This window comes from Monopterus albus, unplaced genomic scaffold (genome assembly GCF_001952655.1).
Source record: "Monopterus albus unplaced genomic scaffold, M_albus_1.0 scaffold70.1, whole genome shotgun sequence".
Taxonomy (NCBI): Eukaryota; Metazoa; Chordata; class Actinopteri; order Synbranchiformes; family Synbranchidae; genus Monopterus; species Monopterus albus.
In genome coordinates, this window is record NW_018127950.1 from 1,809,340 (window position 1) to 1,837,164 (window position 27,825).

Here is a 27,825-nt window from a genome sequence, read left to right on the forward strand (position 1 = left end):
TAAGCTCTTGTTGTCTCCCTGTGGCTCAGGCCTAATTGGATCTTGTGCAGCTTATGTGTCACAAAGAGCCACCACTCCTATTACCCACTCACCTGACTATTTACATGTCCCTCTGTAGTGTCAAGTGAGAAAGTGAGAAGCGCAATACATTGCTAAGGCTTAGTTTCTCAGCGGGCGCCTGTTGTAACACTGTCTGGATCGACTTAAGCCCAACTCTCAGCCTGCTCAATGGGCAGATGGTGCAAACATGAAAGAGATTAATTCCTACAGTATCTGTGATCCCTCCTCTGTGTCTGTGCCCCTCCATCTCTGCCATCCCTTTAAAAAAATCTACTCTACACAGGAGCATGAAGAGGGCAGGAGGTGACCACTAATAACTCCGAGAACAGCACTTGGCAGCAAAAAAGGTAAATAAATGTAAACATCACTGCATTTACCCAGTTGAGGAAATATTATGATGCTATGACAGTGTAATGACATTAACTGCATTTACAAAATGATGCAGTGGAATCCTGGGAAGCAGAAACTTACAGACAGGCTTTTTAGGGGATTTTGGATTCGGGAGTGTGCCCATTTTCATCCTGTAGGCCAATCGCCTGGAGGAATGTGCAGCAAGACAAAGAACCAGAAAAGATGGAGGAAAGAGGTCAGGTCAGAAATAAACAGGAAGAAAGTGCAAAGGAGGAAATGTCAAAGAAGTGGAATAAAGGTACATAAAACACACATGCACAAATTATGAGACAGTGGGTCCCCCGCTCTCCTTCACAGTGCCTTGCAAAAAATTATTTGTAAAAAAAATCTTGAACACCACGTATCATTTTCCTTCCACTTCACAATTATGTAATACTCTGTGTTGGTCTATCACATAAAATCCCAATAAGATACATTTAGGTTTGTGCTTGTAACATGACAAAATGTGGATAAATTCAAGGGGTATGAAAACCTTTGCAAGGCACTGTATGTCCCTCTTTGTGTTACAGTATTATAGAGAAAAACAGATAAAACCAGTCATTTTTACTCTGTTTTATGTCTTTGTGATCACTGTGTGTCTCTGTGTTTCACTTCTAGCCTCTTGTTTCGGTGGGCCTGTGCATTTTAGTCACATTCAGTAATCCACGCATGACAATAAGCTGACCTATCTTATATTCCTTTTGTTCAGTCAGGTCAATACTTTTAAAGACGTTTCTCTTTCATTTCAACCCAGACCTCAGATTGCAGCACATATTATCAACAGATTTGTTTCATTTCATTATGGATCTACAAAACCATTTAGGCGCTGCAGAGCTCAGTTACCTGTCTGACCCGTGTCTTTCTAGCTGTGTTTAATCCAACAGATGCTGCCATGTTCGGCAGGGATCTCACAGCCTGCTGAGATCATCTTACTGACAGATTATAACACCTGCACTATCTGCACACACCTATTCAAGGCCGGGTTCCCATTAATTTTTTTCCCATGATGCTCCATCTAATCACAGTTGACCCCTCAAAGTGGAACATATGAATATGGATTTAAAAGATTACAAATGGCTGGATAAAGTAAATATTGGCCATGTGTGGGTCAATCATTAGCCCCAGCTCACAGGAAGCAACACAAGTTCATTGTTAGTGTACAGATGCATGATTTGACCCCACCTCATCCCATGTGCTCTCACCTCTCTTGGAATTGCTTTGAGGGGATGAGTCCGGCCCGCAGGTTGCTGTCTCCTACACGTTTGGCCTGCCACCACGTGGAGTCATCCTGACTCACGACCTGCAGAATGTCTCCCCGCTTAAAGGGCAGTCCCGCCTCTTGGCAGGGTGTGGCCTTGTCTTCCAAGGGGATGTAGTCAAACAAGGCTCTCATATACACCTAGAATCAAATACACAGGCTTTGTGACAGCTGTGCAAAGCAAAAGGCATCATGTGTTGATATGCAGCCTGCTATTGTAAATAAACACAGACAAAGCTGTTTATCTAACTACTTTGCCAAAAGGTCACATGAAATCTTTCATGAAGGCTCACAAGTACATGGTGAGGATCTGAATATGAGCTATTTTTAATTAGCTCTTTATACTTAAAAAAAAAACAACTATCTGGAATGACAGTAGAATGTAACAAACAAAAGACTACAATTTTTTTCATTCAAATAAACCCAGAATAAAGTGTAGACACCAAGAGCCTGCTCAGTCATTCCCGCTTCATCTCACCTTACTCTCCTTCAGCCGGTCCTCTTCTTTAATGGCAGGGATTATCTTTAAAGTGATGGAGCCCTGGGACTGGGACTAGATCACAAGTAGACAAGAATAGCCTGATTGCTTAGTTTTACTTCAACTGAATTCAGTTCCTGAAAATTCGATCTACATCATATAAATACCAGCATTATGGATATTTAAGTTTTCCAAAGATTCCTCTTTTGACACAAGCAAGCCGATTTTCATTTGTTATCTCACGCATACATATATGCACCACTTTAGAAAATGTGATTATAAAATTGCAACTGTAGACTAAACTGTGAACACGGTTTAGATGACTGTTAGAGTTTCAGTAAATCTATATTGGATCATTCAAAAATAGATGTTTTTAAATCAAAAACTGTTCTCTATTAAATCACTTTTGACAATTTCCTTTTTTGTACGCATTTTTGGTGTGTTAACAATTTACAGTATGACTTTAAATCTACACTGAAGCTAGAATACAGTCTGTCTTACCAGCAGTTGACTGATCTCATCAGGTCTCTTGTGGATCACAGAGACCCCATTGACCTCCCTAAGTTCATCTCCTACATGAACCAGACCTGTGAGGGGCAGAGGTAGTACGAAGACTGAGTAGACAGAAACATCAATAACAATCAAAGAGGCTTTTCAGATCATCCTGGGTCTTTGCCACCTATCGTATTTTAACATCAGCTTGGTCATCAGATCCACTGATACAGGCTGCTTCTATGCTCAGCTGTGATCTGTTTAGCTGCAGCCTCAACAATGGCACCAAAGTGAGATCAACATGCTTTTTCCTCAAGACAGAGAAGCACAAAGCAGACACACTATGGTGCAATCATATAATGTACGATATGCATTTGACAGACATACACAGAGGCTTGAGGCTCATTCTGAAATCTCTCTACAACATCTCTCTACACACTGACAAGAGATGTTTCCATCACTTGGCACAGTGAGAAAACAGAGGACATTAATGATTAATGCACATGGACATTGCTTGGTTCTCTCTCCCAGCTTGCATGTTTCTAATGCCAAATTCTCTCTCTCACACACACATACCTGCATGTGGCTAATATTTCCATGGTAACATCCATAAAAGGGTCTTTGCTGAGTCTATATCATGCGTAATTGATTCTCTGGGGACTCATGGAGAGCTCTGGGTTTCTGCACTATCCCTCTCATTTTTCTTCTGCTGCTGTTTCTGTGATGTATCTGTCACACTGTGGTTTTCATCTCACTCTCAGAGTACCAGGCTTTGATTTGTTATTTCATAAGATATGCAAAACAGCTTCTCTCATTTTTACTGGTAAGAAGACAAATGCTCTCATAGTGCTGTAAAAACCTATAGTTTCTCGGGGTGGCCCCATGACTCCGCCTGCCTCAGGGCTGCACTACATTACTGCAATGTCCTGGCTCACATCCATGCTGCAAACCTCTTTGCATGATTCTTTTGTTTCTTTAGCTATTAATCGGCAGTAACATTTAAGAAAAAAAGGCACCTTTCAAAATTAGCAATGCTAATATTGTATTTGCTCCACCAGAATCACATACACTATCCCTCACTATTCCAGCCCAAGGTTGGGAACTACAGGTGCTGGTAGAGTAGTGGTGTGAAGCCCAGAGTGACAAGAGGAGAGACAAATCACAGTTTACCACTGCGGTCAGCTGCACCTCCCCTCATAATCCGAGCCACAATCACTGCACCGGTGGCTTCATCCCGCCTGATGGTGGCTCCCTGGAGTACATACAAAGGAATGGAATCGTTAACAGAGCAAAAGTCTCAGTTCCATTAGATTCTCCCTTGGGCTCTTATGTTTTTATCGCCACCGTCATGCCTCACCAGAGGCTCCTTGTTCTTCACCAGCCTGACGATCTTCACTGACTCTTCCTCTAGCTCATCCTCAAAGTCATCTGGTAGTGGCGGCAGCACAGGGTCAAAGTTCTTCTGAGCCACAGTGTCGTGCACCGACAGGACAGCCTGATGGGACGGAGCACAGACAGTTTACAATGCAAACACTGAGCTGCTGGGGTGCACACAGAGCTGACTCCTGTCTGACCATCTGTAAACAGCTCTAGATTTATTTAGTCTGATGTTAGAGCAAATGAAATCTCAGAATAAGAAAGAACAGATGTATAGATGTTCAATGATTTCTACTTGATCAGTAAGTTTTGTTGCATTCTATTTTTATAGGAACAAATATCTGAAGAGCTGGACAGAGCCTGGCGGAGCATAGCAGATTGTAGTCGAGTATAGTGGAGCAGGGAGAGGGAGCCCAGGGCGGAGTAAAGTGGATTGACTTTGGAGTTTTATCTAGCACAAAACTCCAAAATCAATCCACTTTGCTGCCTTAAGTTACAAACTGTAGCTTTAATTAAAAAACAACTTGCCATTAAATGTAATCCTGCCAGTAATTGCATTGCCACAACAGTGTAACTGAGAAAAAGATTTAAAGTGTGTTAACCTTGAGATGTGGTGATGTCAACAGATGCAGCAACTCCTTCTCCTCGCTGCTCATTGGTCCACTCTGAAGCTCCTCTGCCACCTGCCAGTCACAAAAAACACAAGCCCTGACCTAGTATGAACCTGTGCCATGTGTATACCGGTAAGGCACGCTGCAGTTTATTGAACAGTAAACGCAGACCAATACATAGACACGCACAAGGGGAAGATAAGTGGGGAGCAGCTAAGGTCAGCAGTTTCCCTCGCTGATGACTGGTGGGAGTGAGAGAGCAGCAGGATATGGAGTTTCATTAGATGAGCATCAGGATGAATCAGCACTTTGAGGACATTAAAATTCACTTTTGATACCTGCAGTGCTTCTCTGTCAGAGCTAACTCACTGTGACTGACTGCTGTGCCCAACCGGAAAAGTAATTTAGGGTGTATGTGTATGTGATGAACTTACATCCTCAGCCAGAGAGGAGGCACTGTGGAGGACAGGCGTTGGACTCTGTCTCTCATACTGTCTCAGCTTCTCATGAATCTGTAACACAAACACATTTAGCTTATTTGAAGAGAAAATTTCAGAGTTTTGGGAAAAGCTAAATTTCAGCATCAACAATCCTGAAGTTAGGTTTGTAGTCAGAAGAACCCTAAAGTCAGTGGAAGTCATCCTTTGGGACCCACAAATGTTTGTACAAAATCTCAGCCACAGAAATTTCAGTCTGGACCCAAGCGGTAGATTAACCAACTGTACCCACAATGCCAGAGTGAACAGCTTCATCAACTCTGCACATTTTCTGAATTTTGTAAGAACAGAAAATGTTTAGAAATTTCACTTTGTCTATATCCTGAGTTGCATGACAGCAGACATAGTGACAGAGACTAATGAGCTCTGTGCCATATTTTCTTTAAGTGCTATACTATAGAAAATAGTAAGAACAACATAAAATCTAAACAAAAATCAGCATTCTATACATTAATTCTTTTCTGCACTAAAGCACATGGGTCTTGGCATTTTTTTTAAAGCTTTTTGAGATTTTCTTTCTAATTAACAAACAATAAGTCTGAAAAAAACCTTCCCTGTTCAGCTAAATTAATCAAATATCTTGAAGTACTAGGATCTAGATTTCTATGGCACCAGATTGATGACTTTAATCTATGGCACTGAAAAATAAAGTCTAGCATTGAAAACTAAATGGTAACTGAAAAAGCAAACATTGTCACTGAAAAAAATGGCATTTAAAATGTTTAATACTGGAAAATTGACAGTCTTCTGATTTTTTCTTAACCTAAATCTCTTTCAATGCTAAAGTAATTTTTTTTCCAGTGACAATCTTTTTTTTTGTGTGGATGTCAGTGTTTTTCAATGCCCAAGTCTTTTCTTTCAGTTTTACTGTGGAAGCCCATTTCTGCCGGTACAAGAAAAAAAAAAGGCTTACTATGTCAAAATTATGAGATAAAAGACAAAATTTTGACTTGCTATGTCAAAATTATTATAAGTAGTCAAAATTATAAAATAAATAAACATAAACTACTGTACTTTTGTTCAGAGCTAGTGATACTGTAGGCTTTAGCATAAGCTCCAGAACAGCTAGCTAACCTGCAGAGCAGATGGGAAACTGGTTGGCGTTTTCACAAAATTAATTGTGCAAATAAACAATAGGCTATATACAATATCACCATCAGAACATAGGTGTTTATGGCACATTTGTCAAGCATTATTGTAGCTACTGTAATGGAAATATAAACACTCATGCTGTCTATGTATTTGTACTGCTTAAACTTATGTCTCGCTTTTAGTCTCCCAGCTGTTCCACACAGGATCAGTTTCTACACACACATATGCCACTTCACACGTACACTCACAGCCAGTCAACTGCTACACACAAACACATAGCCTGTTGCTTACATAACCTAACTGTCTGGGCCCAGCTGCCTAATCTTGAAAGATACATATTGAAGGCCACATACCTAAAGCACTTTTCTGATTGGTTCCAGCTAATGGCGTGATTGCTGACCAGTGCTATGCAAAGCTTGACTGTTACTTCTTTCTTTTGGCACTCACTGACCCTTTGCTCTGGGTGACCTCTTGATCGATCAAGATCAAAGATTTTTATTGTCAGTTCACTATATATGCAGGACATACAGAAAATCGAAATACCATTTCTCTCACCTAGTATTGAATGCCATACCATTTAAGAAACTAAAATATAAGAATAAAAGTAGAATGAAATAGAATAAGAAAACTAAATGAATTAGGATAAAACTAAACAGTACAACCTAATAGGCTATGACTCAAAACCATGTACAATCAGCTAGAGTAGTGCACATAATAAGAAGACTGTCAGATGGTTAGCATCACCAGGGGTGTTGGTGATGAGGTGCATATGAGATGCACATGATACTGGTATTGTGCTTATGCTATTGTCTGATTGCTTAATAAGCCCCACAAAGACAACTTGAAAGCCTCTTTATTGATTTCCACAACAGCTCAGGAGTTCTTTGGAGAATTGGTGTAAGGGTAGCAGTCTTGTAGTGACACTATTGCAGCTAACAGTCAAGTACTCAAATCCATTCTAGTCACTGTGAAAGGCTGCCATCTGGTGGCCAAAATTCTGCTACTACAACAAAACCAAACAGGTCAAAGCAAGACCAGCAGCGACATTGCAGTTTTCCTACAAAACCACTGATTAAAGATCATGAAATTGCAGTTGTTTAATATTTATAAAAAAAATATCTATAGGCTAATATTCTACCTGGTTAAGGAGCTCATGTTAAGGCCAGGAAGGTAATGGAGGATGTCTGGGTGGATATTGTACTTTTTATCTCATAATTTTGACTTTGTAAGTTGAAATTTTGGCCACATAGTTACTGCAGTGGCTTCCCTGAATTCAGCTGGAGCTCTGCTCTGTGTTTCTCTCTATTGGCGTCTTTACTCATAGAACTGAGCTACATTAAAGCTCACTTTTAACTAACATTATGCTGGTGTGGCAGAGGCCTACTGTAGCAAGTGCTAATGTCAGCTACAGGTAGGCTACAGCTAATGTTAGCTGCAACTAACATCAGCAGTGCACAGCTGCTTAGAGACTTTCTGTGGGATCTTCCGGGACCGTCTGCCACACAGTAATGTTAGATGACACCGTGTTGAAGAGGGCTGATGAATTGTAAAACACTGACATTGATGGACAAAAAAATCAAAAGGTCATCATTTTGTGGATGAATTCATTGTTGATTACCTAAAACAGTACAGTTCTTACAACGATAAACCCATCAGCTATATTGTTTTGATTTTAAACCTTAAGAGCCTGTAGGCCTAGAGACTGTAAATGCTAATAAGAAGTTTTATTACTCCAAGATTTCTCTACTTAAAGTATTTTGGATGGTGCTACATATGATGTTAGTATCATTTAAGGATTTCAGAAAACTGACACTGCAGTGGCTAAACCTTCCTGGAAAGCAACTTCTTGTTATCATCAAAGTAATGACTGCTGTCTCTAAGAGGCCAAGGCAGAGAAAGTATGAAGCAGGTACATCCTTAATTCTTAGAGAAGAGGTCAGGTGGATCACTGGGGACAGGACAGAAAAGTGTTGTGTTTTGACACAGGAGGCATTGTGTTCACATCCTATGTCATACAAACAGTCCATTATATTGTCTTGACATTATCCTAGTTGTTTTAGTTGTCTAACCCTTATTAGACTTATTAGACCCACTAGAGAATTTATAGTTCAGAAATCAGTGTATAATTTCTTCAACAGTAACTTGTAACAGGTTTGAAAAGCAGTGACAAATGTCCTTCTGCAAGGTGCAATAGAATCTCACCAACAGGCCAGATTACAAAATAAAGATCCACAGTTTCACGACTTTATTTGAAGACAATCAGATCTCAACTTCCTCTTTCAAAGAAACTCTGTTGTGGGCACAATTCAAAATACATCCACAAACATAACACACAGGTTTCTTAAATCTACAAACATTTAAATATTGATGCGACTCACTCACCTTCATGAGATATCCCAAGCTTCTCTCACTGAAGACGTCTTTGAGGAACACCATGTCCTCCTTATGATTGGCATCAGGCCGCAGCTGAGAGGTCAGCAGGGCCAACGTTTCATGTAGCCCTAAAGAGGAGGAATGAGAAAACCACTGTGTATATTAACATGAACAGATGGAGCACAGCTAGCTTCCAGCAGTACGGGCAGTACGTGTGGAGCATCTGTGCCAACTCGTCTCACCTGCTCCTGCTGTGAGGACCGGCATGGCTTCTTTCATGGGTCAGTGAGGTGAGGAGGGCAAACCTGGCAGGGAGAGGAGGACAGAGATCATAATAACAATTCCTCTCATTTTCACACAGACATTTTGCTGTTGCTTTGTTTCTGCGAGGATAGAAAAAATGTTTTGTGCTCTCACAAGTAAAAAAAAAAAAAAAAAAAGGGGGGGGAGGAGGAGGTAGTGGCATGTTTGTGTAACAAGTAGGCCTGATGTATAGGCACCTAGAGACCGATGTGCAGTAATTATAGCCCTACATCATCTCTCTCTAGGCTTCAAGATATAAATATCTTCCATTTTGTATGGCAGTTACCTCATCTGTGAATGTGTAGGTGTGTATGCATAAGTCTGCTTGTATTAGAGAGTCATATTTGTAAGATAAACTGACACTGTTGGTACTATTAATCACGCTGATTCTCACCAGGCCCTCTCAGCTTTGTGTTGGTGTGTGAGAGCAGGAGAGTGGGACAAACTGGCATGAATAACTAAAGCAGTGTGTTGTGTCATAAGTGATTGAAAAGCTACAGAGGAACACTGTATACTCCCATATACTGTAACTCCTAATTAATCTGTAGAAAGCTATATTTGAATTTCACATACACAATGTAGTATACACAGTATTTGCTGTGCAGTAAACCTGTCTCTACCTATGCAAGTTACTTGTGAAATATGCACTTATATCCATTAGAGGGGAACAACAACTCCAGCCGTAAACCTATCTGTGCATTTACATCATAGAAAGAATAAAACATAGCAAAAACATCCTTTAAAGTCTCTTAAATCTCATTTTGAACATGCATGGTTTATTTTCGATTTTAAAAAAGTAATTGAAAGGTCATTTTTGCCAAATAGTTGCAGTGCCACTACAGTTTTGTTTTACAGTTCTTAGTATTTTGACTAAAAACAGGACAAAGTAGATGAGTAAACTGGTATAAAAATAATCATTATTGGAAATAACATAAACCGAAGTGAAGTTTGTTTAAAAAGCAATTTAAGACATTTACTTTAAGGCTTCCACAGGAGGCTAAATGCAACTGTACTTTCTGAGGTTGCAGTTAGTGATGGTGTTGTACTGGACCACCTATACTCAAATGTGTTTCTAATATTCAACCCCCTTTTTTTTCTGCAAAGGATCAGAAACAGTATGATGCAGTCCAGTTTACCATCACAGCAAATACAACCTCAGTAATAAAATTACCTTACTACCTCTCTGACAAAAATGAATATTATCATATTTGTAAAGGTAGAATTTATGGCTGAGCTGTGTATTGAATCACATTAGATTTTACACATGTACCTAATAAAGTGGCCACTGAGTATATATATTCATATGAGAGTGACTCAGAGATGCAGTTGACCGCAGCACAGACCACAGGATTAACGCAGCCCCTACCGCTCAATATCCCTGTTGCTCCACTCAATATTCTACATACTTCCTCCCACTGGAAACAAGTCAATAACCTAAACCACAGACTCCATCATGTCACGCTATGATCCAATGACACAACAGCAGAAAAGTGCAGCAACGGCAAAACAGAACAACAGCGGCTATATCATAGCTGTTTTCACACAAGCTCAACTGAGCAATATCACTTGACCTTTGCCAAAACAGTTTGCATTTACAGCAACACTGATGACATTGTGGAGTAAGGAGGGGGAGTGTGTCAGCCTCCTTCCAGTGAGGCTTTATCTAGTTGTGTCATGAATACGGAGTAATTTAGAAGGTAAATAAACGTCTCCTTCATAAAGGAGGCATTTTAAAACTACATGACACAATCATCCACCACCTGTATATTTACTACAGGGAAATGCTGACAGTTCATAAAAAGGGCAGGGGCCCAGTTACTTAACCTTGTCAGTAGTAGGCTTGTCCACTTTGCGTTGTACTGGTAAACATAAATATTTAGTACAGGATTATTCATTTTAATGTGTCCATCCTCCCATTGAGGCCTGCAGCCATGATCTTTGGTAGTATCTAACTGCCTTGCACAGAGAGTGACAAGTTTATATCAAGAATTATTGCATATGAAAATGTCAAAAAAGAGACACTGAAGCTAAACATCCATCCACCAAACATCAAGATTACTTTTCTACACAAACACCATCTGAAGGAGACAACAGCATTAGGGCAACACTAAGCTAGTTTGTGAACTGTTAGCGCAGCATGCTAGCCTATGAACTAAAGTGCAGTCTGGAGAAACAGAAGTAAAGCATTGAGGTGAAGTAAACAAAAAAATTTTTTTGTTTTACCAAAAGACAAGCTTACACTCAGCAGCAAGATTGAATAAAGAAAGACCAAAGAGCTAAGCACGCGCACACACACACACACATCCACTCTACTATGACGCGCACACACACACATCCACTCTACTATGACCTAATGACTGTTGAGTTGCACCTGGACGATGATTGAACCAGGTGGTGTACAATCTCTGCAGTGGCAGCTAGAGGACAGGAGAGGAATTGCAGCTCTGGTGGCCACGTCCATGCTGTTGTCCACTAAAATAAAACTAGTTCTATCTGACAAACACCAACTCTCACCTGTGGGCTGCCGACACCAGAAATAAAGGAGAGAAAAACCATTGCTCTACTTATTTTGACAACACGGCAGAGACACACAGCAATCAGCTCATAAATAATGAACAGAGAGAATATTACATAGGGAGAAAGAGAGAGGAGATGACCAAGTCAAGCAGGAGCAGAACCTCACATACCTTGTACTTGTCACCAATATCAGTATCTCTAAGAACCGTTCAGAAACATTCTTTTCATCTCAATGAAAGCTTCTGTCTCAAAGCACATTTGTCCCCTTGCAGTCCAGCACTCTCACAGAGTTGACAGAGATCACTGTTGTTGCTCAGTCTGCAAGTCCAGATAAGATCATCCTCTATTACTCCCAAGGGGCAAATCTATGTGCAGCCAGTAGTACAGACACAGTCACCACAGCATCATCCACAAACACTAACAGGAAATAAATAGTGGCAATAGACCTGAGCTAGTATTTCTACTCTCTATATACGGCATCATGTTACACATACTGTGTAGTTGGATGTCTAATCTGTAGTTAGGGCTTCATATCTCAATACTACATGGGTTGTAGAGTGATGATTGTTGAAGACTATGCTATCTGACTCCAAGTTTGAATTCATAAACATTTCACAAAATGAGATTCAACTTTGTTGAAAAAATTATAGTGCCCTTGTCTTTTTCAAAGGCCTGTAATAGGGGGAAGAACAAGTGCATTGATGAAAGATTAACTACCTGAAAACTGCAGCCAAATGATCATTTTCAGAATAATTAAACAGGAGATGCATGAGCTACGTAGTGACGCGTGTTTACGATGAAGAGAAAGGCAGCAGTGGGAGTGACATCACTGGGGATAAAGTGAAGATGAAGTGAAACATGTCCACGTCCCAGTTCGTCCCCCAAACGTTATTGGTCAACGCAGCGCCTCTGCCAGATGATGTCATCATCCGGTGTGGTGTGGTGTGGGTGAACATAGCAAGAAGGTCACACACAGCTTCAATTAGAAGTTAGAAACTCCCTCATAGCTCAAGCACAAGGTCTGAAGAGACTCATGTGAAATCCTACAGGCGAGAAGCCAGTCAGTTGAGCTTGTGGCAAAACCTTTTGCATTGCTTGGATATTGTCTTTTACTGCATATGATAATTCATACTCAGAAAGCAGAACTGAAGTGACATTCATTACAAGACGATTACTTAAAACATTTCAAAATGCACCTGCAGTCTTTTATATTTTGTGACTTTCAGTCAAATAAAGGACTGTTTTTCCAGTCACATATTAGCCAATGAAGATGTTAAATTAGTCTCATCTCGTTCTTGTGAACCCAATATCGTATATCGTGTTGTCTCATGAGCTAAGTGTATCGTCACACCCCTATTTATGACTCAAAGAAAACCTGCACAAAAACTATATGTCCAAGTTCTTATAGCTAAACAGGTTTTCAAGAAGCACCAGACTCGCTTTCACATCACTGCAAAAGCACAACTGCATGTACAAAAATCACCCAATGTGACCCAGAAAGAGACTCAGACGTTACACATTTTACATTTTATCCCAGTGTATATGACGTTTTCAGTTCAAATCTAGTTAAGAGCTTAGCTACAGCTCACACAGACGTGACAATGGAGGCCCCAGTAAGGTCACTGAAAAAGCTCACAAGTCAGCTGATCACATTGTGATGAATGTATTCTGTGTTGTTTAGTCACACTTGAGGCGCTCATTCATTAACAGAAAAACAGTTTCTTTGACACAGTCACACAAGCTTGTCCAGAAGCTCTTTATTCGCCTGCTTTCAGTCACAAGCCCGAAGGTGTGACGTCAACAGGCTCAGCAGGACAGTGGAGTCAACTGCAGCGTTTTATCACAGTCTCTTTGAAGCTTCATCCGGTAAGACCTCACCCATAAGAGCTTCTGAAAACACTACAGAGCAGCTACAGCTACGCTAACACTGACAATGGTTGCAAAACCCAGAGATGGGAGAATTCTCAAAATAATATCCTCTTTGCAGTTATTTTGGCTCTTTTTGTGCTCATGTCGTGTATCTTTGTGGTCAATTTGCTTCAGTTTGTGTTCATCTTATGTCTTTTGTTATTGTTGTTGATTTGTATAATTTTGTTCTAGTAGTTGGTTGATCAACTTTACACCAAGAAATGTTAACAGTCTTTTCCTCACCACAGAGGTTCTAAGCCCACTTAATAGCTCCTCCATGATGCCAGGAGTGAATGCAAACAGATCCAACCAACCCAAAACCTGACTGTTTAACTGCATGAAAATAATAACAGCATGAAAACACACATGGGGTATGACGCATGGTATCAATGAAGGAGTACTTGAGCTCATCTGACAGGGCCGTGAGGGGATCTTGGGGAGTTATTGATGCACCGACTAATCATTTCAGCACTAGTTGCTTCTGCTACTGCTGCTATTTCATTTTTTATTTTCTATGAATACACAGTCATAAAAAAGGTCTTGAGACTTTCCTCACCACAAAACAACAGAAGTGATAGTTCTCACAACCACTTGTTTTTTAGACAAGTGATCTCTTCTGGTCATGCGGAAATGTTTTCAGAAAAAGTAGTCACTGTTTTCCATAGCGTTATTGTTGCGTTTTCATTCAGATGTATGTCACCATGCTGCTGCCTGTGCTGCTCGTCTTTGTTTATGTGGTACTAGACTATGCCCTACACCTCCACATCTCAGGATGTTACAACACAAAGCATTACACCTGGAGAGGCTATCTTGAAACCTGTGCGTGTACAGGCATCTATACCCCTGTCGAACATAACAGCTCTTAATGAAAATATATTTTCTCCTATGCTGTGAAAATGCATCAAGACATCAAAACAACAAATGCTTGGTTCAAGTTGTTTTGCCTTTCAGAAGGTTCACTTTGCCAGATGATGAGGGTCAACCCAGCTCTCTCAATCAGAGCTACCTGCTTTAACAATATGGTGGAGAATATTATTTCTATGAGTCTTGAAACAGTGAGAGCACATAATCTGAGCCAAGGACTGATGCCAGGAGCAGAAGGCTGGATGAGTATTTAGCACTGCAGCATGTAGAGAAGTGTGCGTACACACACACACACACACACACACTGGTGGCTGTTACTGTATATCAACATACGTGTCCACACACACAGCTGAGAGTGACCATATCTTGGCCAGTACATGATCGAGTATCTTGGCTTGACTCTTCACCACCTTGAGAAAGAACCACCACTCACATACAGCTAATCCACTGCCCTATAATGGGAGGCAACGCTAAGTATGCTTGGCCAGCATCCAATGCCTTTCACGCACATTTCACACACATTTCCCATACTCACCCACTCCATCATCTAATCCATCATCTAATCTCATGTCACAAGAGCTAGCAGAGGGTGTGGTCAGACAGAAACTTATCATTTTCAACATGGAGGGGAAACTACTGGTATTGACAGCTGACACACTCCTGCACTGTCACTAAATGCTACACCCACCCCCTCACTGCTACACAGCAAAGCATGGGCAGATGTCTATTATCGCTTTCTGTCTCTACTCCTCTTTCGTTCAGTCTTGTTATTCTTACTTCCTCATATCTGTGGAGTGTAATGCTGGTGCTCCTTCCCTCCCACCCTCTTTCTCTCTGCAGTGCTAGAGCTCTCCCTGCATACAGCAGCATGCCATCAGCTGGCAGACAGAGGAAGAAAAGGACAACACACGCTCAATAGCAGAGCATCCCTTATTCTGGCTGATACTTCCATCATCACACTGACAACAAAAAGGCGTTAAGCAGACAATGTGTACAAAAATGAGCAGCGTGTGCCTTCCTACCTTCTCTTTTCTCTCTGTATCTCCACCTCTCCCCCTCTCTGTGTTTGTGTCCCTCCTGACTGCAGCCACACGGTTTCTCACGCTCCGATTCCTCCTCCTGCTGCTTCCTTCTTTCTCTTCTGGCTGCTGCTCTCACAAACCTGCTACCGCTGAGTGTCTTCCCCCTTTCTGCCCCTCCCCTACCCTAACCACCTTCCTCCATTTACATCTCTAATACACTCTCCATCCACAGCATCCATGGATGGAAGATTCCATATGGGACAGATTTTGTAGTTTGCTTCCTGTGAGATGTTGTAGCCTCAATTTTTGCATCTTAAGTGCTAAGCTTCTGTTTTAATCTCTAGAAACTCAGAGAGCTGACTAACAACAATTATCACAGTTTTGAAGGTATTTCAGGAATTTGCTGCTTGAAGAAATGCTGCACAATAAGACATTGTTTGCTCATTTCTAAAGTTCAGACTAATCCAGAGAGTTAAGAACCATGCAAGAAAAAAATAACACCCCATTATTAATGACAATATACAAAGAAAAACTACATTAAAGTTGCACAAATCAATATTTTCATATTAAAAACATCAGTGACTGTGTAAAACGCAGGGCAACACCCACAGAGGTATAGCTTCCAAGTCTACAGTTGCCTTATTTTTATTTAGCCACCAAAGACACAGGAGTTGGTGAAGGCTAAAATAGATCTACAAAGAGAATGAATATTGAACTCCTATCTATAAGGTAATTAACATTTTTCCATGTCTGTACAATGGCACCTTTTTGCTAACACTGTCATCACCTCCTCCATCTGACAGCGCACTTGCTTATTAGGCCAAAAAACCTAATATTACTGCATTAATATGAAAGTTAAGAAGCATCTTGTCTTTTTGTATACTGGATGAAAGATTTAAGTTTTGTTTGTGCAAGCAGATATGCCCCTCCTTGATGTGGAGTTTGTTTAGATTAGGGAAGAGTTGCAACTTGGAAAATGGAATAAAAATCCTTATTATATAGTATAATACTTTTGATTAAAATGGCTCAGTGTTGGAACAACCTTTCTGGTGTTGTCAAAACCTCCCAGGGTTTTATGTTACAGAAAATGGAAGCCTAGCTGTGTCTCTGAATTAGTGAGCACACATGAGAAGCTCAAACTGGACCAACATTAGTCTACATTATTCTACAGTTCCTCTTATTTCTTGTAGTTTTTATTCTGCCTCGATTCCTCTCGCACATGCTGTGGTGGATAATTGTGAGCGATAGACTGCCTCTGAGAGAGACTGACCCTCCCCCTCCTCTCTAAGCTGAGCTGAAGCTGAGGCTGTGGCAGCCCACATCCAGCTATAGAGTGGCTGCTCGCTCTTTGTCTGCTTGCATGTAGCACACACAGCGGACACACAGCTTCTTAGCGACAGAGAACCCCCGTGCACACACACACACACACACACACCTTGTTCCCACCCCAACAATTCACATGGTAATTGTGGGTGTTTCCAGTCTGTCTTTGTACAGATACTTATGCCTCCCTAAACATTTCCCCTTAGTTGTGAATCACTGGCTAGTTTCAGCGCTGTGTGCCTCATACTGGTCAGCTGATATCTTCTGTAATTGTGCTCAGGACTATAAATACTGTCATTAATGAGCCTGTGATGACAGAATGTGAAAGCACCACCAGGGAAGAAATGGCCAAAGCACCAACCTCTACCTACCTCTATGCAAATTTCGAAAAATAATGGGAAAATGATATGTTATGGTGCTTATTTCAAGTACAAATGATAAAAAAAAACTGCCTCAAAATATGCATTATTAGTAAAAGATCAACTGACTAATATATTTGAAAAATAAATCATATTATATCCTGATAAAATAACATTTTTGCACGAAAGCATCAGTTATATTCTGTTGCCTGGAAACAAAACTTAAGTAGGCTTAAAGAACATTGAGCTTCACAAATACAAACAATATAAACATAAACAAGTATTATACATAACAGTTGAGCTGCTTTTATTGAAGTGTTAATGCATTTGTTGGGGTAGAATGATCAGGGTAACATACAAATGGCACAAAAACCCATTTAATCCCAGCTGAGTGAATCTATAGACTGTTTTCTGCTGATAAATATTTAAGGTATACATTTATAGTATACGGTTTGTTTTAGCAAATGCTTTGGAATTCATTTATTTCTGTAGGGCAGCTCAGGAGGTAGAGTGGTTCATTCCCCCCAACTGCAGGATTGTTGGTTCAATTCCCAGCTTTTCTAGTCCACGTGTTGAAGTGTCCTTGCACCCCCAGTGACAGATCATCTGGACAGAGGGTGCATCTCCACTCCCAACATCCCCATTAATTACATCAGAGGTCATTACAGGTCTTTGGCCAAATTGATTCAGCAGCATCTGCTAACCCTCTCCTCTGGGGGGAAGGTTAGCAGCCTCCTGATATTCATGATGGCGGGTGGAGCAGGAGGTTCAGTCTGTCTTTTGACTCTGTAAATAGGCCATAAAATGGTGCATGTGTCCAGTCCACTCTGGAGAGACCACATAGACAAAGCTGACGTCAGATAATCAGGCACATGCAGGAGATTCTGTGGACCATTTTCTGTGCTGAGTGTTGATATGCTGTTCCAGAAAATGATAATAGCATGTATTTAATTACTATTAAAACTGCGGCAGATGACAAACATGGCTTGTAAACTGTCTCATTAACTTTATTTCATGGCACTCCTTCTGGCATCTTTTCTCTCATTCATCCTTAAATAGAATTAAAATGGCTAAAATGCTTTAAAAAAAAGTCCAATACTCCTTTTCTCCCATACACTGTTATTCTACTCACATCACAGTCTTTAAACATAAATTTTATTAAACATTCAAAGAGCACACTGGGGAACTGCAATGAATCGTCTTAACAGTGCTGGATGTGTTGTGTACCAGCCCTCACAGGTCAAACTGGCAACAATGACAACAAACCAAATCCAGAAAGTGAAGTAGAGCAGGTGGGAAAAGTGTCCTTACTGAAATCAAAACAACTTCAGTGCCCAGAAATGCCCAGCAACACCTAATAAGGTTTCACAAATCTGAAATGATATTTTAAATAGTTAATCATTTAGTAAGTACACTTTTACTATAGTGTTCTTAAAATAGACTGTGTTTAATGTTGACTAGTACAGTAAAATTGTCCTCTTATGCTTTCATATAAAGTATTCACAGAATATAAAGTGGGTTTATAACAGTGTTAAACTCTGTACAATGGCACCTTTTTGCTAACACTGTCATCACCTCCTCCATCTGACAGCGCACTTGCTTATTAGGCCAAAAAACCTAATATTACTGCATTAATATGAAAGTTAAGAAGCATCTTGTCTTTTTGTATACTGGATGAAAGATTTAAGTTTTGTTTGTGCAAGCAGATATGCCCCTCCTTGATGTGGAGTTTGTTTAGATTAGGGAAGAGTTGCAACTTGGAAAATGGAATAAAAATCCTTATTATATAGTATAATACTTTTGATTAAAATGGCTCAGTGTTGGAACAACCTTTCTGGTGTTGTCAAAACCTCCCAGGGTTTTATGTTACAGAAAATGGAAGCCTAGCTGTCTCTGAATTAGTGATCACACATGAGAAGCTCAAACTGGACCAACATTAGTCTACATTATTCTACAGTTCCTCTTATTTCTTGTAGTTTTTATTCTGCCTCGATTCCTCTCGCACATGCTGTGGTGGATAATTGTGAGCGATAGACTGCCTCTGAGAGAGACTGACCCTCCCCCTCCTCTCTAAGCTGAGCTGAAGCTGAGGCTGTGGCAGCCCACATCCAGCTATAGAGTGGCTGCTCGCTCTTTGTCTGCTTGCATGTAGCACACACAGCGGACACACAGCTTCTTAGCGACAGAGAACCCCCGTGCACACACACACACACACACACACCTTGTTCCCACCCCAACAATTCACATGGTAATTGTGGGTGTTTCCAGTCTGTCTTTGTACAGATACTTATGCCTCCCTAAACATTTCCCCTTAGTTGTGAATCACTGGCTAGTTTCAGCGCTGTGTGCCTCATACTGGTCAGCTGATATCTTCTGTAATTGTGCTCAGGACTATAAATACTGTCATTAATGAGCCTGTGATGACAGAATGTGAAAGCACCACCAGGGAAGAAATGGCCAAAGCACCAACCTCTACCTACCTCTATGCAAATTTCGAAAAATAATGGGAAAATGATATGTTATGGTGCTTATTTCAAGTACAAATGATAAAAAAAAACTGCCTCAAAATATGCATTATTAGTAAAAGATCAACTGACTAATATATTTGAAAAATAAATCATATTATATCCTGATAAAATAACATTTTTGCACGAAAGCATCAGTTATATTCTGTTGCCTGGAAACAAAACTTAAGTAGGCTTAAAGAACATTGAGCTTCACAAATACAAACAATATAAACATAAACAAGTATTATACATAACAGTTGAGCTGCTTTTATTGAAGTGTTAATGCATTTGTTGGGGTAGAATGATCAGGGTAACATACAAATGGCACAAAAACCCATTTAATCCCAGCTGAGTGAATCTATAGACTGTTTTCTGCTGATAAATATTTAAGGTATACATTTATAGTATACGGTTTGTTTTACCAAATGCTTTGGAATTCATTTATTTCTGTAGGGCAGCTCAGGAGGTAGAGTGGTTCATTCCCCCCAACTGCAGGATTGTTGGTTCAATTCCCAGCTTTTCTAGTCCACGTGTTGAAGTGTCCTTGCACCCCCAGTGACAGATCATCTGGACAGAGGGTGCATCTCCACTCCCAACATCCCCATTAATTACATCAGAGGTCATTACAGGTCTTTGGCCAAATTGATTCAGCAGCATCTGCTAACCCTCTCCTCTGGGGGGAAGGTTAGCAGCCTCCTGATATTCATGATGGCGGGTGGAGCAGGAGGTTCAGTCTGTCTTTTGACTCTGTAAATAGGCCATAAAATGGTGCATGTGTCCAGTCCACTCTGGAGAGACCACATAGACAAAGCTGACGTCAGATAATCAGGCACATGCAGGAGATTCTGTGGACCATTTTCTGTGCTGAGTGTTGATATGCTGTTCCAGAAAATGATAATAGCATGTATTTAATTACTATTAAAACTGCGGCAGATGACAAACATGGCTTGTAAACTGTCTCATTAACTTTATTTCATGGCACTCCTTCTGGCATCTTTTCTCTCATTCATCCTTAAATAGAATTAAAATGGCTAAAATGCTTTAAAAAAAAGTCCAATACTCCTTTTCTCCCATACACTGTTATTCTACTCACATCACAGTCTTTAAACATAAATTTTATTAAACATTCAAAGAGCACACTGGGGAACTGCAATGAATCGTCTTAACAGTGCTGGATGTGTTGTGTACCAGCCCTCACAGGTCAAACTGGCAACAATGACAACAAACCAAATCCAGAAAGTGAAGTAGAGCAGGTGGGAAAAGTGTCCTTACTGAAATCAAAACAACTTCAGTGCCCAGAAATGACCACTGGCACAGTCAGTTTAAATAGCAGTGAACTGGGTGAAGTAAATATGAGGGAAGCAGAGAAAATACTCAAATGAGGGCTCAGAAAAAAGGGATTATTTAATTTAGATTAGACTAAGGAACCTCCCCAGAGATCCTCAAATAAATCTAAAAGGCATTAGAAAATATATAACACCAGTTCCAGAAGAGTATTCTATTTGTACATTTTTATGTGTAAAACTGGATATGTTCACCTTTTAGCCAAATCCAAAAACGTAATCATTATTTGGTTGAACTGCTCATGTCCACATTACGACTGTCACCTGTGATAAAACACTACTTCATTTAAAAGCCATAACATTTGAGAGACAATAACATGTTCCCACTATTTTGTCCACTTCCAGTGAAGCTATCATCTCTCTTTATATTAGCTGCAATCATATTTACTGTTCTCCCTTTCACCAGCTCTCTGCCGCTTGTCTGGAACAGGAGGCTCAATGTCCACTCAGACTGATGCCTGCCTGGCACCATGACTTTCTCACTGTTCTCTCAGTCTCCAAGAGTTATCAGTATGGTCGTCTGTCTGACTTTCCCTGCATTATCTGCTGGCTCCTTTGAGGCCTGCAACTGGTCTCTCCTAGTCACCATCTGAGACAGCAAGAGGGAACTGGGAGCTTAAATCAATATATTTGAAACAATTTGGCTTATTTTGTACTTCACTTCAATTATATTTTCTATGCAAGTCCCACTAAGTGGGAGCTGCATGTAACTGCTAAATCTGTCTAAATCAGTCTCTAAATAGAGCTGCAATATTAAAAACGGGGCTGCAAACTGACTGAAAAGAGACATATGACCAAAAAAGCTCAAAAACAACTAAAAAGGAGGGCCCTGCTGGTCACTTTTTGTCTCTTTCAGGGTGCTTTGCTCCTGTAATGTGCTGTATGTAGGACTCAATTAAGCCTCACTTTTTCACCTCCAGCTGGGGCAAAATGCAGCTGCTCACCTTTTGACTCATACTGGTCAGCATGAACATACTGTATCACTTCTGTTCTATATTCCCTTCACTGGCTCCCTGTCTGTTTTAGGACTGATTTTAAAGTGTTGATGTTTGGTTTTAAAGGCACTAAATAGTCTTGTTCCTCCATATCCTACTGAACTGAGCTCTTAAGTACCTGTGGGTATCCTAGAGCTCATCGATCAGCTAATCTGGGCTTATTGGAAGGACTTCCGAGGGCTGGATATAAAACGTGGGGGGAAATCGAGCCTTTGCAGTTGCTGCTCCCAAATTATGAAACGGTTTCTGCCTGAACTGCTCTCAATATCAGATGTCATCTCCTTTAAGTCTGAATTAAAAACACATACTTTTTAAATTAGTGTCGGCTCACTCAGATTACCGTTCTATTGTGGTGGGGTTTTCTGGTTTGTCTGTGTGTTGCTGTCTTGTATTTTTGGTTTTTATTGTCATTGATTGTGAAGTACAATCTGCTGATTGTTGTAAAGCGCTATACAAATAAATGTTGATTTGATTTAATACGAGGAATGGGTGCAGACACTGTTTAAATGCCAGTGTGCAGGAGCCCATCTGTCCATGACTGTAAGATACTGATAATATTATATATTAGAATATTTATTCATTTATTTCATTGAATGACTATTAATTAATATTGTACAGTTAATTATAACAAAGAATCAGGGTTTTAAATTAGGTACTTAACACATACTGTACAGTATTAAGTCATTTTACAAATGTGCCACACTTTTTTTTTTAAATTGTTCCCTATTGAAAAATTATCTAAATCCACCCGTCATCAAATAGAGAGCAGTACATGAAACAGCATAAACAAGGAATGGAAGGAAGAGGTTTGATAAGTGGAAAATTAAAAAGATATAAAAAAAACCCCATCTCTAGTTAAAACAAAATGTAATAGTGAGATGAGTTTAAACTACTTTACCCTCCATAACATCCTCAGTTATATTTTTATCAGGAGATGTAAGACTGAGGAGGACCATGGAGGGGTTTTTTGGCAGCTGTTAGGCGAAACCTATAAGGGTGCTGGGAAATGTTTCATAATTTTATGTGGCTGCTGCAGAGCTGCATTAGTAAAAGTGAATTACAGCCTTCTGTGTGACTTAATAGAGACAGAAGAAAGGCGGGAGAGAGAGCTGAAGAGAAAAAAAGAAAGTTAGAGGTGGATTTCTGCTCATTCAGAGCGATAATTTAGCAGAGCAGGTGGCTTTAGCTTCTTCTGTGAGCCTTTTGGTCGGAATTTATGAGATTGCTTTGTTGGCAATTGTGGATTGTAAACTTAAATGTTTGCAAACTAGTGTCTCCATCTGCTGCAGTTAAGAAGCATCTCATCTTTTTGTATGCTGCAGACTGACTTTTATTTGAATGTGATGTCCCAGAATTCCGTAACATTTTCAATACGATAGCCTCAGATAGAATTTTTGATATTTTTATGAACTTGGAAATAAACCTGGCTCATTAAATTTAGTGTAATGAGTGGCTGTTGAAGTCGGGTGCTTTCAGGGTGCAGGGAGGATTAGACAGTTTAACTGATTATGGAAGTGGAGGAGGAACTAATTTGTCCCTTTGTGAAAGTAATTTTCTTATTTGTTGTTCTGTAAAAGCCATGTATTTCTAAAACTTTATTTAATAACTAAGAAAAACACCTTAATGAAAAACTTAGTACAAATGCATGTTAATCTAATTACACAAATCTGAAGGATAAGACTGGTCATTTTCTATATTAATAGTATTGTCAGCAATCTCCATACAAAGGCTAAAACCAACAATGAACTGCCTCTACTAACAGTAAATGTCTGTCAGTCCAGGATTAGCTTTATCTCAACAGATCTCTGTTGTTGCTTAAGAACTATTAAAAACACATCACACAGTAGGTGATGTTTGTTCATTACAAAACTCCAGGCCTGACTTTGTTGCCCCAAAGTCTCCAAGTCGCCATAATTTCATGAAGTTAGTCAGAATCAACTGCACATGCGCGAGATCTTGCGTGAGCTCTCTGCTTTGTTTACATTCCACTACCTCCTCATGTTCAGGTTTTGGGTTTGATAATTAAAAATATTTCATCAAGTGCTGTGTTGTGTTTCATCAATGTATTTTTAAATTTTTTTTCAACAGCAATTGAGGTCTATGGCACAGATGATAAAGGTTATCCTGGACTGACAGACATTAACAGAAGCCCCTTACAAACTGCCTTTTCAAGGCAGGACTGGTGAGCCTCTAGTCCGTCTCGTTTTCTATTTGTCAATACACAAAGCTGGAATGGCGGGCCATTTTCATTGCTACTCTGGTCCGTCTTGGGAGGTACTACCAGCAGAGAAGAAACAAAGGGGAGATGGGCTCTGTGTAGAAAGGGTGAGCAGGCAGTTTGGAGCCAAGTGCTACGTTTTGATGACGTCACATATGCGTAATACTATCACTGGTGTCTCAAGTCTGCATGCCTCTCTGCCTTGAACTGTTTTCAGCTTCTCTCCAACTTATAGGTCAAAGCGTTCCTGATGTCACAAACGCATTGACTGCAGTTATTACTCATGGCATTTGCACGCATAGCAAGAAACATGCTAACCAATTTTGCATAAAGTAAAATAAATACAAACAAAGCTACATCTGCACTTATCTCTCCCACCATTGTTGTCTTGGCATGCAGACTACCAGTGCAAATTTTACATCAGAGTTGACGCAGAGCGATGTCGCGTCATGCCTCTGGTGCAGAATGTTGGCCTGCTTTCCGAATTCACAGGCTGGCTCGTGATTAGCTTGATTTGTATGAACAGCACAAGGGTGGGATATTGGTGACTCTTTGGAATGGCAGTAGTGTGGGATCTCAGTGTAAAACTGACAAACTGAGCAGAGGCTCTGTATGGGGACTGCTGGAAATACTGTAAATATAGAAAATTACCAGTTTTATCCTTTAAGAGGCTAGCACAAGAAAATGTTTTTCCACTCTGGTTTACTTAAAATACTTTAACAGAAGTTAAAGTCTTAAGTTGCCAAAAACATATCAAGGTGGTTGAGTTTTTTTATTGGGTGTTCCTGGCCAAAGGTTAAATAAAATGGAATGATTTAAAGTCATTAGGTACAGCAGAGAATGAGGTACACATTCCTATCTTTCCTTGCATTAAACATGGATGGAAGAATCAATAGCTTGTTGTTGAGCTACATCTTAATCTCACCATAAATGTGTGACAATAGTTGAAACAGGGCAAATCTGCAAAATGTTGTCTCTGTATTTCTGCTCTCATGGAGGAGGAAGTTCCTCAGGTTCACTTGTCTCAGTGACTCGATGCTTATTGGATTGCCTGCTCATTCCCACAGCTCCAGCAGGTCAAATGACTGGGATGTTGTAGCTCACGGGCACTAAGTGGTCTATCGATCAGTCAGCTGAGCCTGTGGGCTGATGGGATGTGCCGCAGCAGAGTCAGGGCTTGGCAGGCTGGTAATGGGTACCAAATACAATGCATTCCTCCACAGATGAGAAGCGCTGCCCTGGCTAACAGAGAGCAGTGTCCGACTTTGAGTCAAACTGAGATCATGATAGTAATTTGATGATAAATCTTCTTCAAATACAGTTTAAAAGGACGCTTTTCAGAATATTGATCTTTATTTTTCTTCATCATAGCACTTATGCTTTACCAGTTTAAGTAAAGTGTTAAAAGGATCACATGAACAGCTTGAGGCACAGTTCCTCAATGCAGAAAAGTCAAATCTATTTTTATTTGTATAGCCCAATATCACAAATTTGCCTCAAAGGGCTTTACAGTCTGTATAGCATACAACATCCTCTGTCCTTAGACCCTCAAATCAGATAAGGAAAAAATCCCCAGAAAAGTCAGACCACATTTGCTGTTCCTTCTGAAAACTCGGCACTGCTTTGTGAGTGTTATTTTACTCACAGACTGATGAGAGTTAAGATTCAACAGACATCAGTGTCAAGCCACAGATCAGGAAGCTACACACACATTTATTTGAGATATGCAAACATAAACCAAGACACCACATGTGCATCGGCTTTGTGTGCCAGTCAGTCTGTTCCACTGACCTAGTGACCAAGATTAAGGCCTTGCAAAGCCAGATTTAGGCAAAGCCCAACCAAATCCCAGCTTTTAAGAGCCTGTGAGGACAACACACTGCCAGGCAGGTTTTACAGTACTGAGCTTTCCACATAATGATTTTCAGATGTAGTTTCTGCTGATAGAAAATGTTACTGTATGTACGATACAACAACGTAGCGATTCTTACTGCTGTGTTGTATATTATCCCAATATTAACTCTGGTTTTGCCTCATTCTTTGCTGCACTCTTTCTGTTATACAGAACACAGCCTCTTGGGCCTAACAGGTCTGCTCCCATCCTGGGCTGTACCTGCACAGGGAGCCTCCCTAGTGGTGCAGATTTTAACACCACAAAAAAATAAGCACAAGGCCTGAATAAAGCAGAGCGGGTGGGGGGTTGGTAAGGCAGGGAGAAAATACTTCTAGACAATAAATTTCTTTATTTATTTCTTACTTATTTATCCAAATGCGTGCTAAATCTTAGTTAATGCAGGTTTAAGATGTCATTAAATCTCATGTGAATTCAGTGCTACTCTTTGTACTCTACACAGAAGATAAAAAAAACTCAGAAAGGCACAAAATGTTTAATTATCATTTATATTTTATACTAATAGGACTATATTGTTATAAACTGCTCAAAAAATTAAGGGAACACTTGATCATCACAGTATAACACCAAGCTAGCTAAAATTCGGGGACATCATTCTGTCCATTTGGGAATCACAAATGATTGTGAATCAGCTGCTTTGGTGCAAATGAAAGTGACAACAGGTGCAATGGAGAGGCAGAAGCAAGACAACTTACAAAAAAGGAGTGGTTTTGCATGTGGTGGCCACAGACAAATGCTCTCTCCTTATCCTTCCTGACTGATTCTTCTCAAGTTTTGCATTGTGCTAGTGTCTTTGTCACTACTGGTAGCATGAGGCAGTACCTGCAGTCCGGTCAGTTTGCACAGGTTGTCCAGTTACTCCAAGATGGCACATCCATATGTGCAGTCATACGAAAGTTTGCTGTGTCTCCCAGCACACTCTTAAGAGCATGGAGGAGATACCAGGAGACTAGCTGTTACACCAGGACAGCTGGACAAGGCTGTAGAAAGGCAACAACCCAGCAGCAGGACCAGTATCTGCTCCTTTGTGCAAGGAGGAACAGGAGGAGCACTGCCAGTTTCCTACATAATGACCTCGAGCAGTAGTGTGCATGCTTCTGACCAAACTATCAGAAACAGACTCCATGATGGTGGCATGAGGGCCCCAAGTCCTTTAGTATGACCTGTGTTCACAGCCCAGTACCGTACAGCTCGATTGGAATGCGCCAGAGAACACTAGAATTGGCAGCTTCACCACTGGTGCCCCGTTCTCTTCACAGATGAAAGCAGGTTAATACTGAGTATGTGTGACAGGCATGAAGAGTCTGGAGACGCCGTGGTGGACCTTATACTGCCTGTAACATTATCGATCATGACCTGTTTGGTGGTAGGTCAGTGATGGTCTGGGGAGGCATATCCTTAGAAGGCTGCACAGACCTCCATGTCACAACCAACAGCACCCTGACTGCTGTGAGGTACCGGGATGAAACTCTCAGCCTTTGTCAGACCTTATAGGTGCGATGAGGTGGTTCAGGGATCTTATCAGTATGCCTTTGGAGGTCTTCCGGGCACTTCCAACTGGTAGGAGACCCCGGGGCAGACCCAGGACACGCTAGAGAGATTATATAGCTCATCTGGCCTGGGAACACCTCAGAATCCCACCAGAGGCACTGGAACACGTCACTATAGAGTGAGGGATGTCTGGACTACCTTGCTAAACCTCCCACTGCCGTGATGCAACCCCAGATAAGTGGCTGATAATGGATGGATGGCTGTAGTGACTGCGTTTTATGTAATTGCAATATATTGATATAGATATAAATAAATAAAAAATTCCCCACCCGCCCCCCATTTTGGGGCAGTCTTGTATTCCCTCCTCGGGTCCTCTACCAGAGGCCTGGGAGCTTGAGGGTCCTACACAGTATCTTAGCTGTTCCTAGGACTGCA

The 27,825-nt window shown here is 40.6% G+C and overlaps 1 protein-coding gene across 6 annotated transcripts in view; it reads right to left on the bottom strand.

Annotated features, from left to right (window-relative positions):
* The window catches only part of mpp3a (MAGUK p55 scaffold protein 3a), a 23,349-nt gene extending 7,958 nt beyond the window's left edge, over positions 1–15,391 (bottom strand). The window contains exons 1-11 of one of the 6 annotated variants that reach the window (XM_020605471.1): positions 15,243–15,391; positions 8,871–8,933; positions 8,638–8,756; positions 5,101–5,178; positions 4,658–4,738; positions 4,036–4,173; positions 3,849–3,930; positions 2,688–2,773; positions 2,187–2,261; positions 1,653–1,849; positions 532–596 (exon numbers count right to left, since the gene is read on the bottom strand). In XM_020605471.1, the coding sequence (XP_020461127.1) occupies positions 532–596; positions 1,653–1,849; positions 2,187–2,261; positions 2,688–2,773; positions 3,849–3,930; positions 4,036–4,173; positions 4,658–4,738; positions 5,101–5,178; positions 8,638–8,756; positions 8,871–8,907 (958 nt within the window). In that variant the 5' untranslated portion in view covers positions 8,908–8,933; positions 15,243–15,391. Of the gene's footprint in view, positions 1–531; positions 597–1,652; positions 1,850–2,186; positions 2,262–2,687; positions 2,774–3,848; positions 3,931–4,035; positions 4,174–4,657; positions 4,739–5,100; positions 5,179–8,637; positions 8,757–8,870; positions 8,934–10,755; positions 10,791–11,154; positions 11,224–15,242 lie in introns of those variants that run through there. The other 5 variants (XM_020605475.1, XM_020605477.1, XM_020605472.1 and 2 more) reach the window with 5 other exon arrangements.
* Between the last annotated feature and the right edge of the window lie 12,434 nt (positions 15,392–27,825).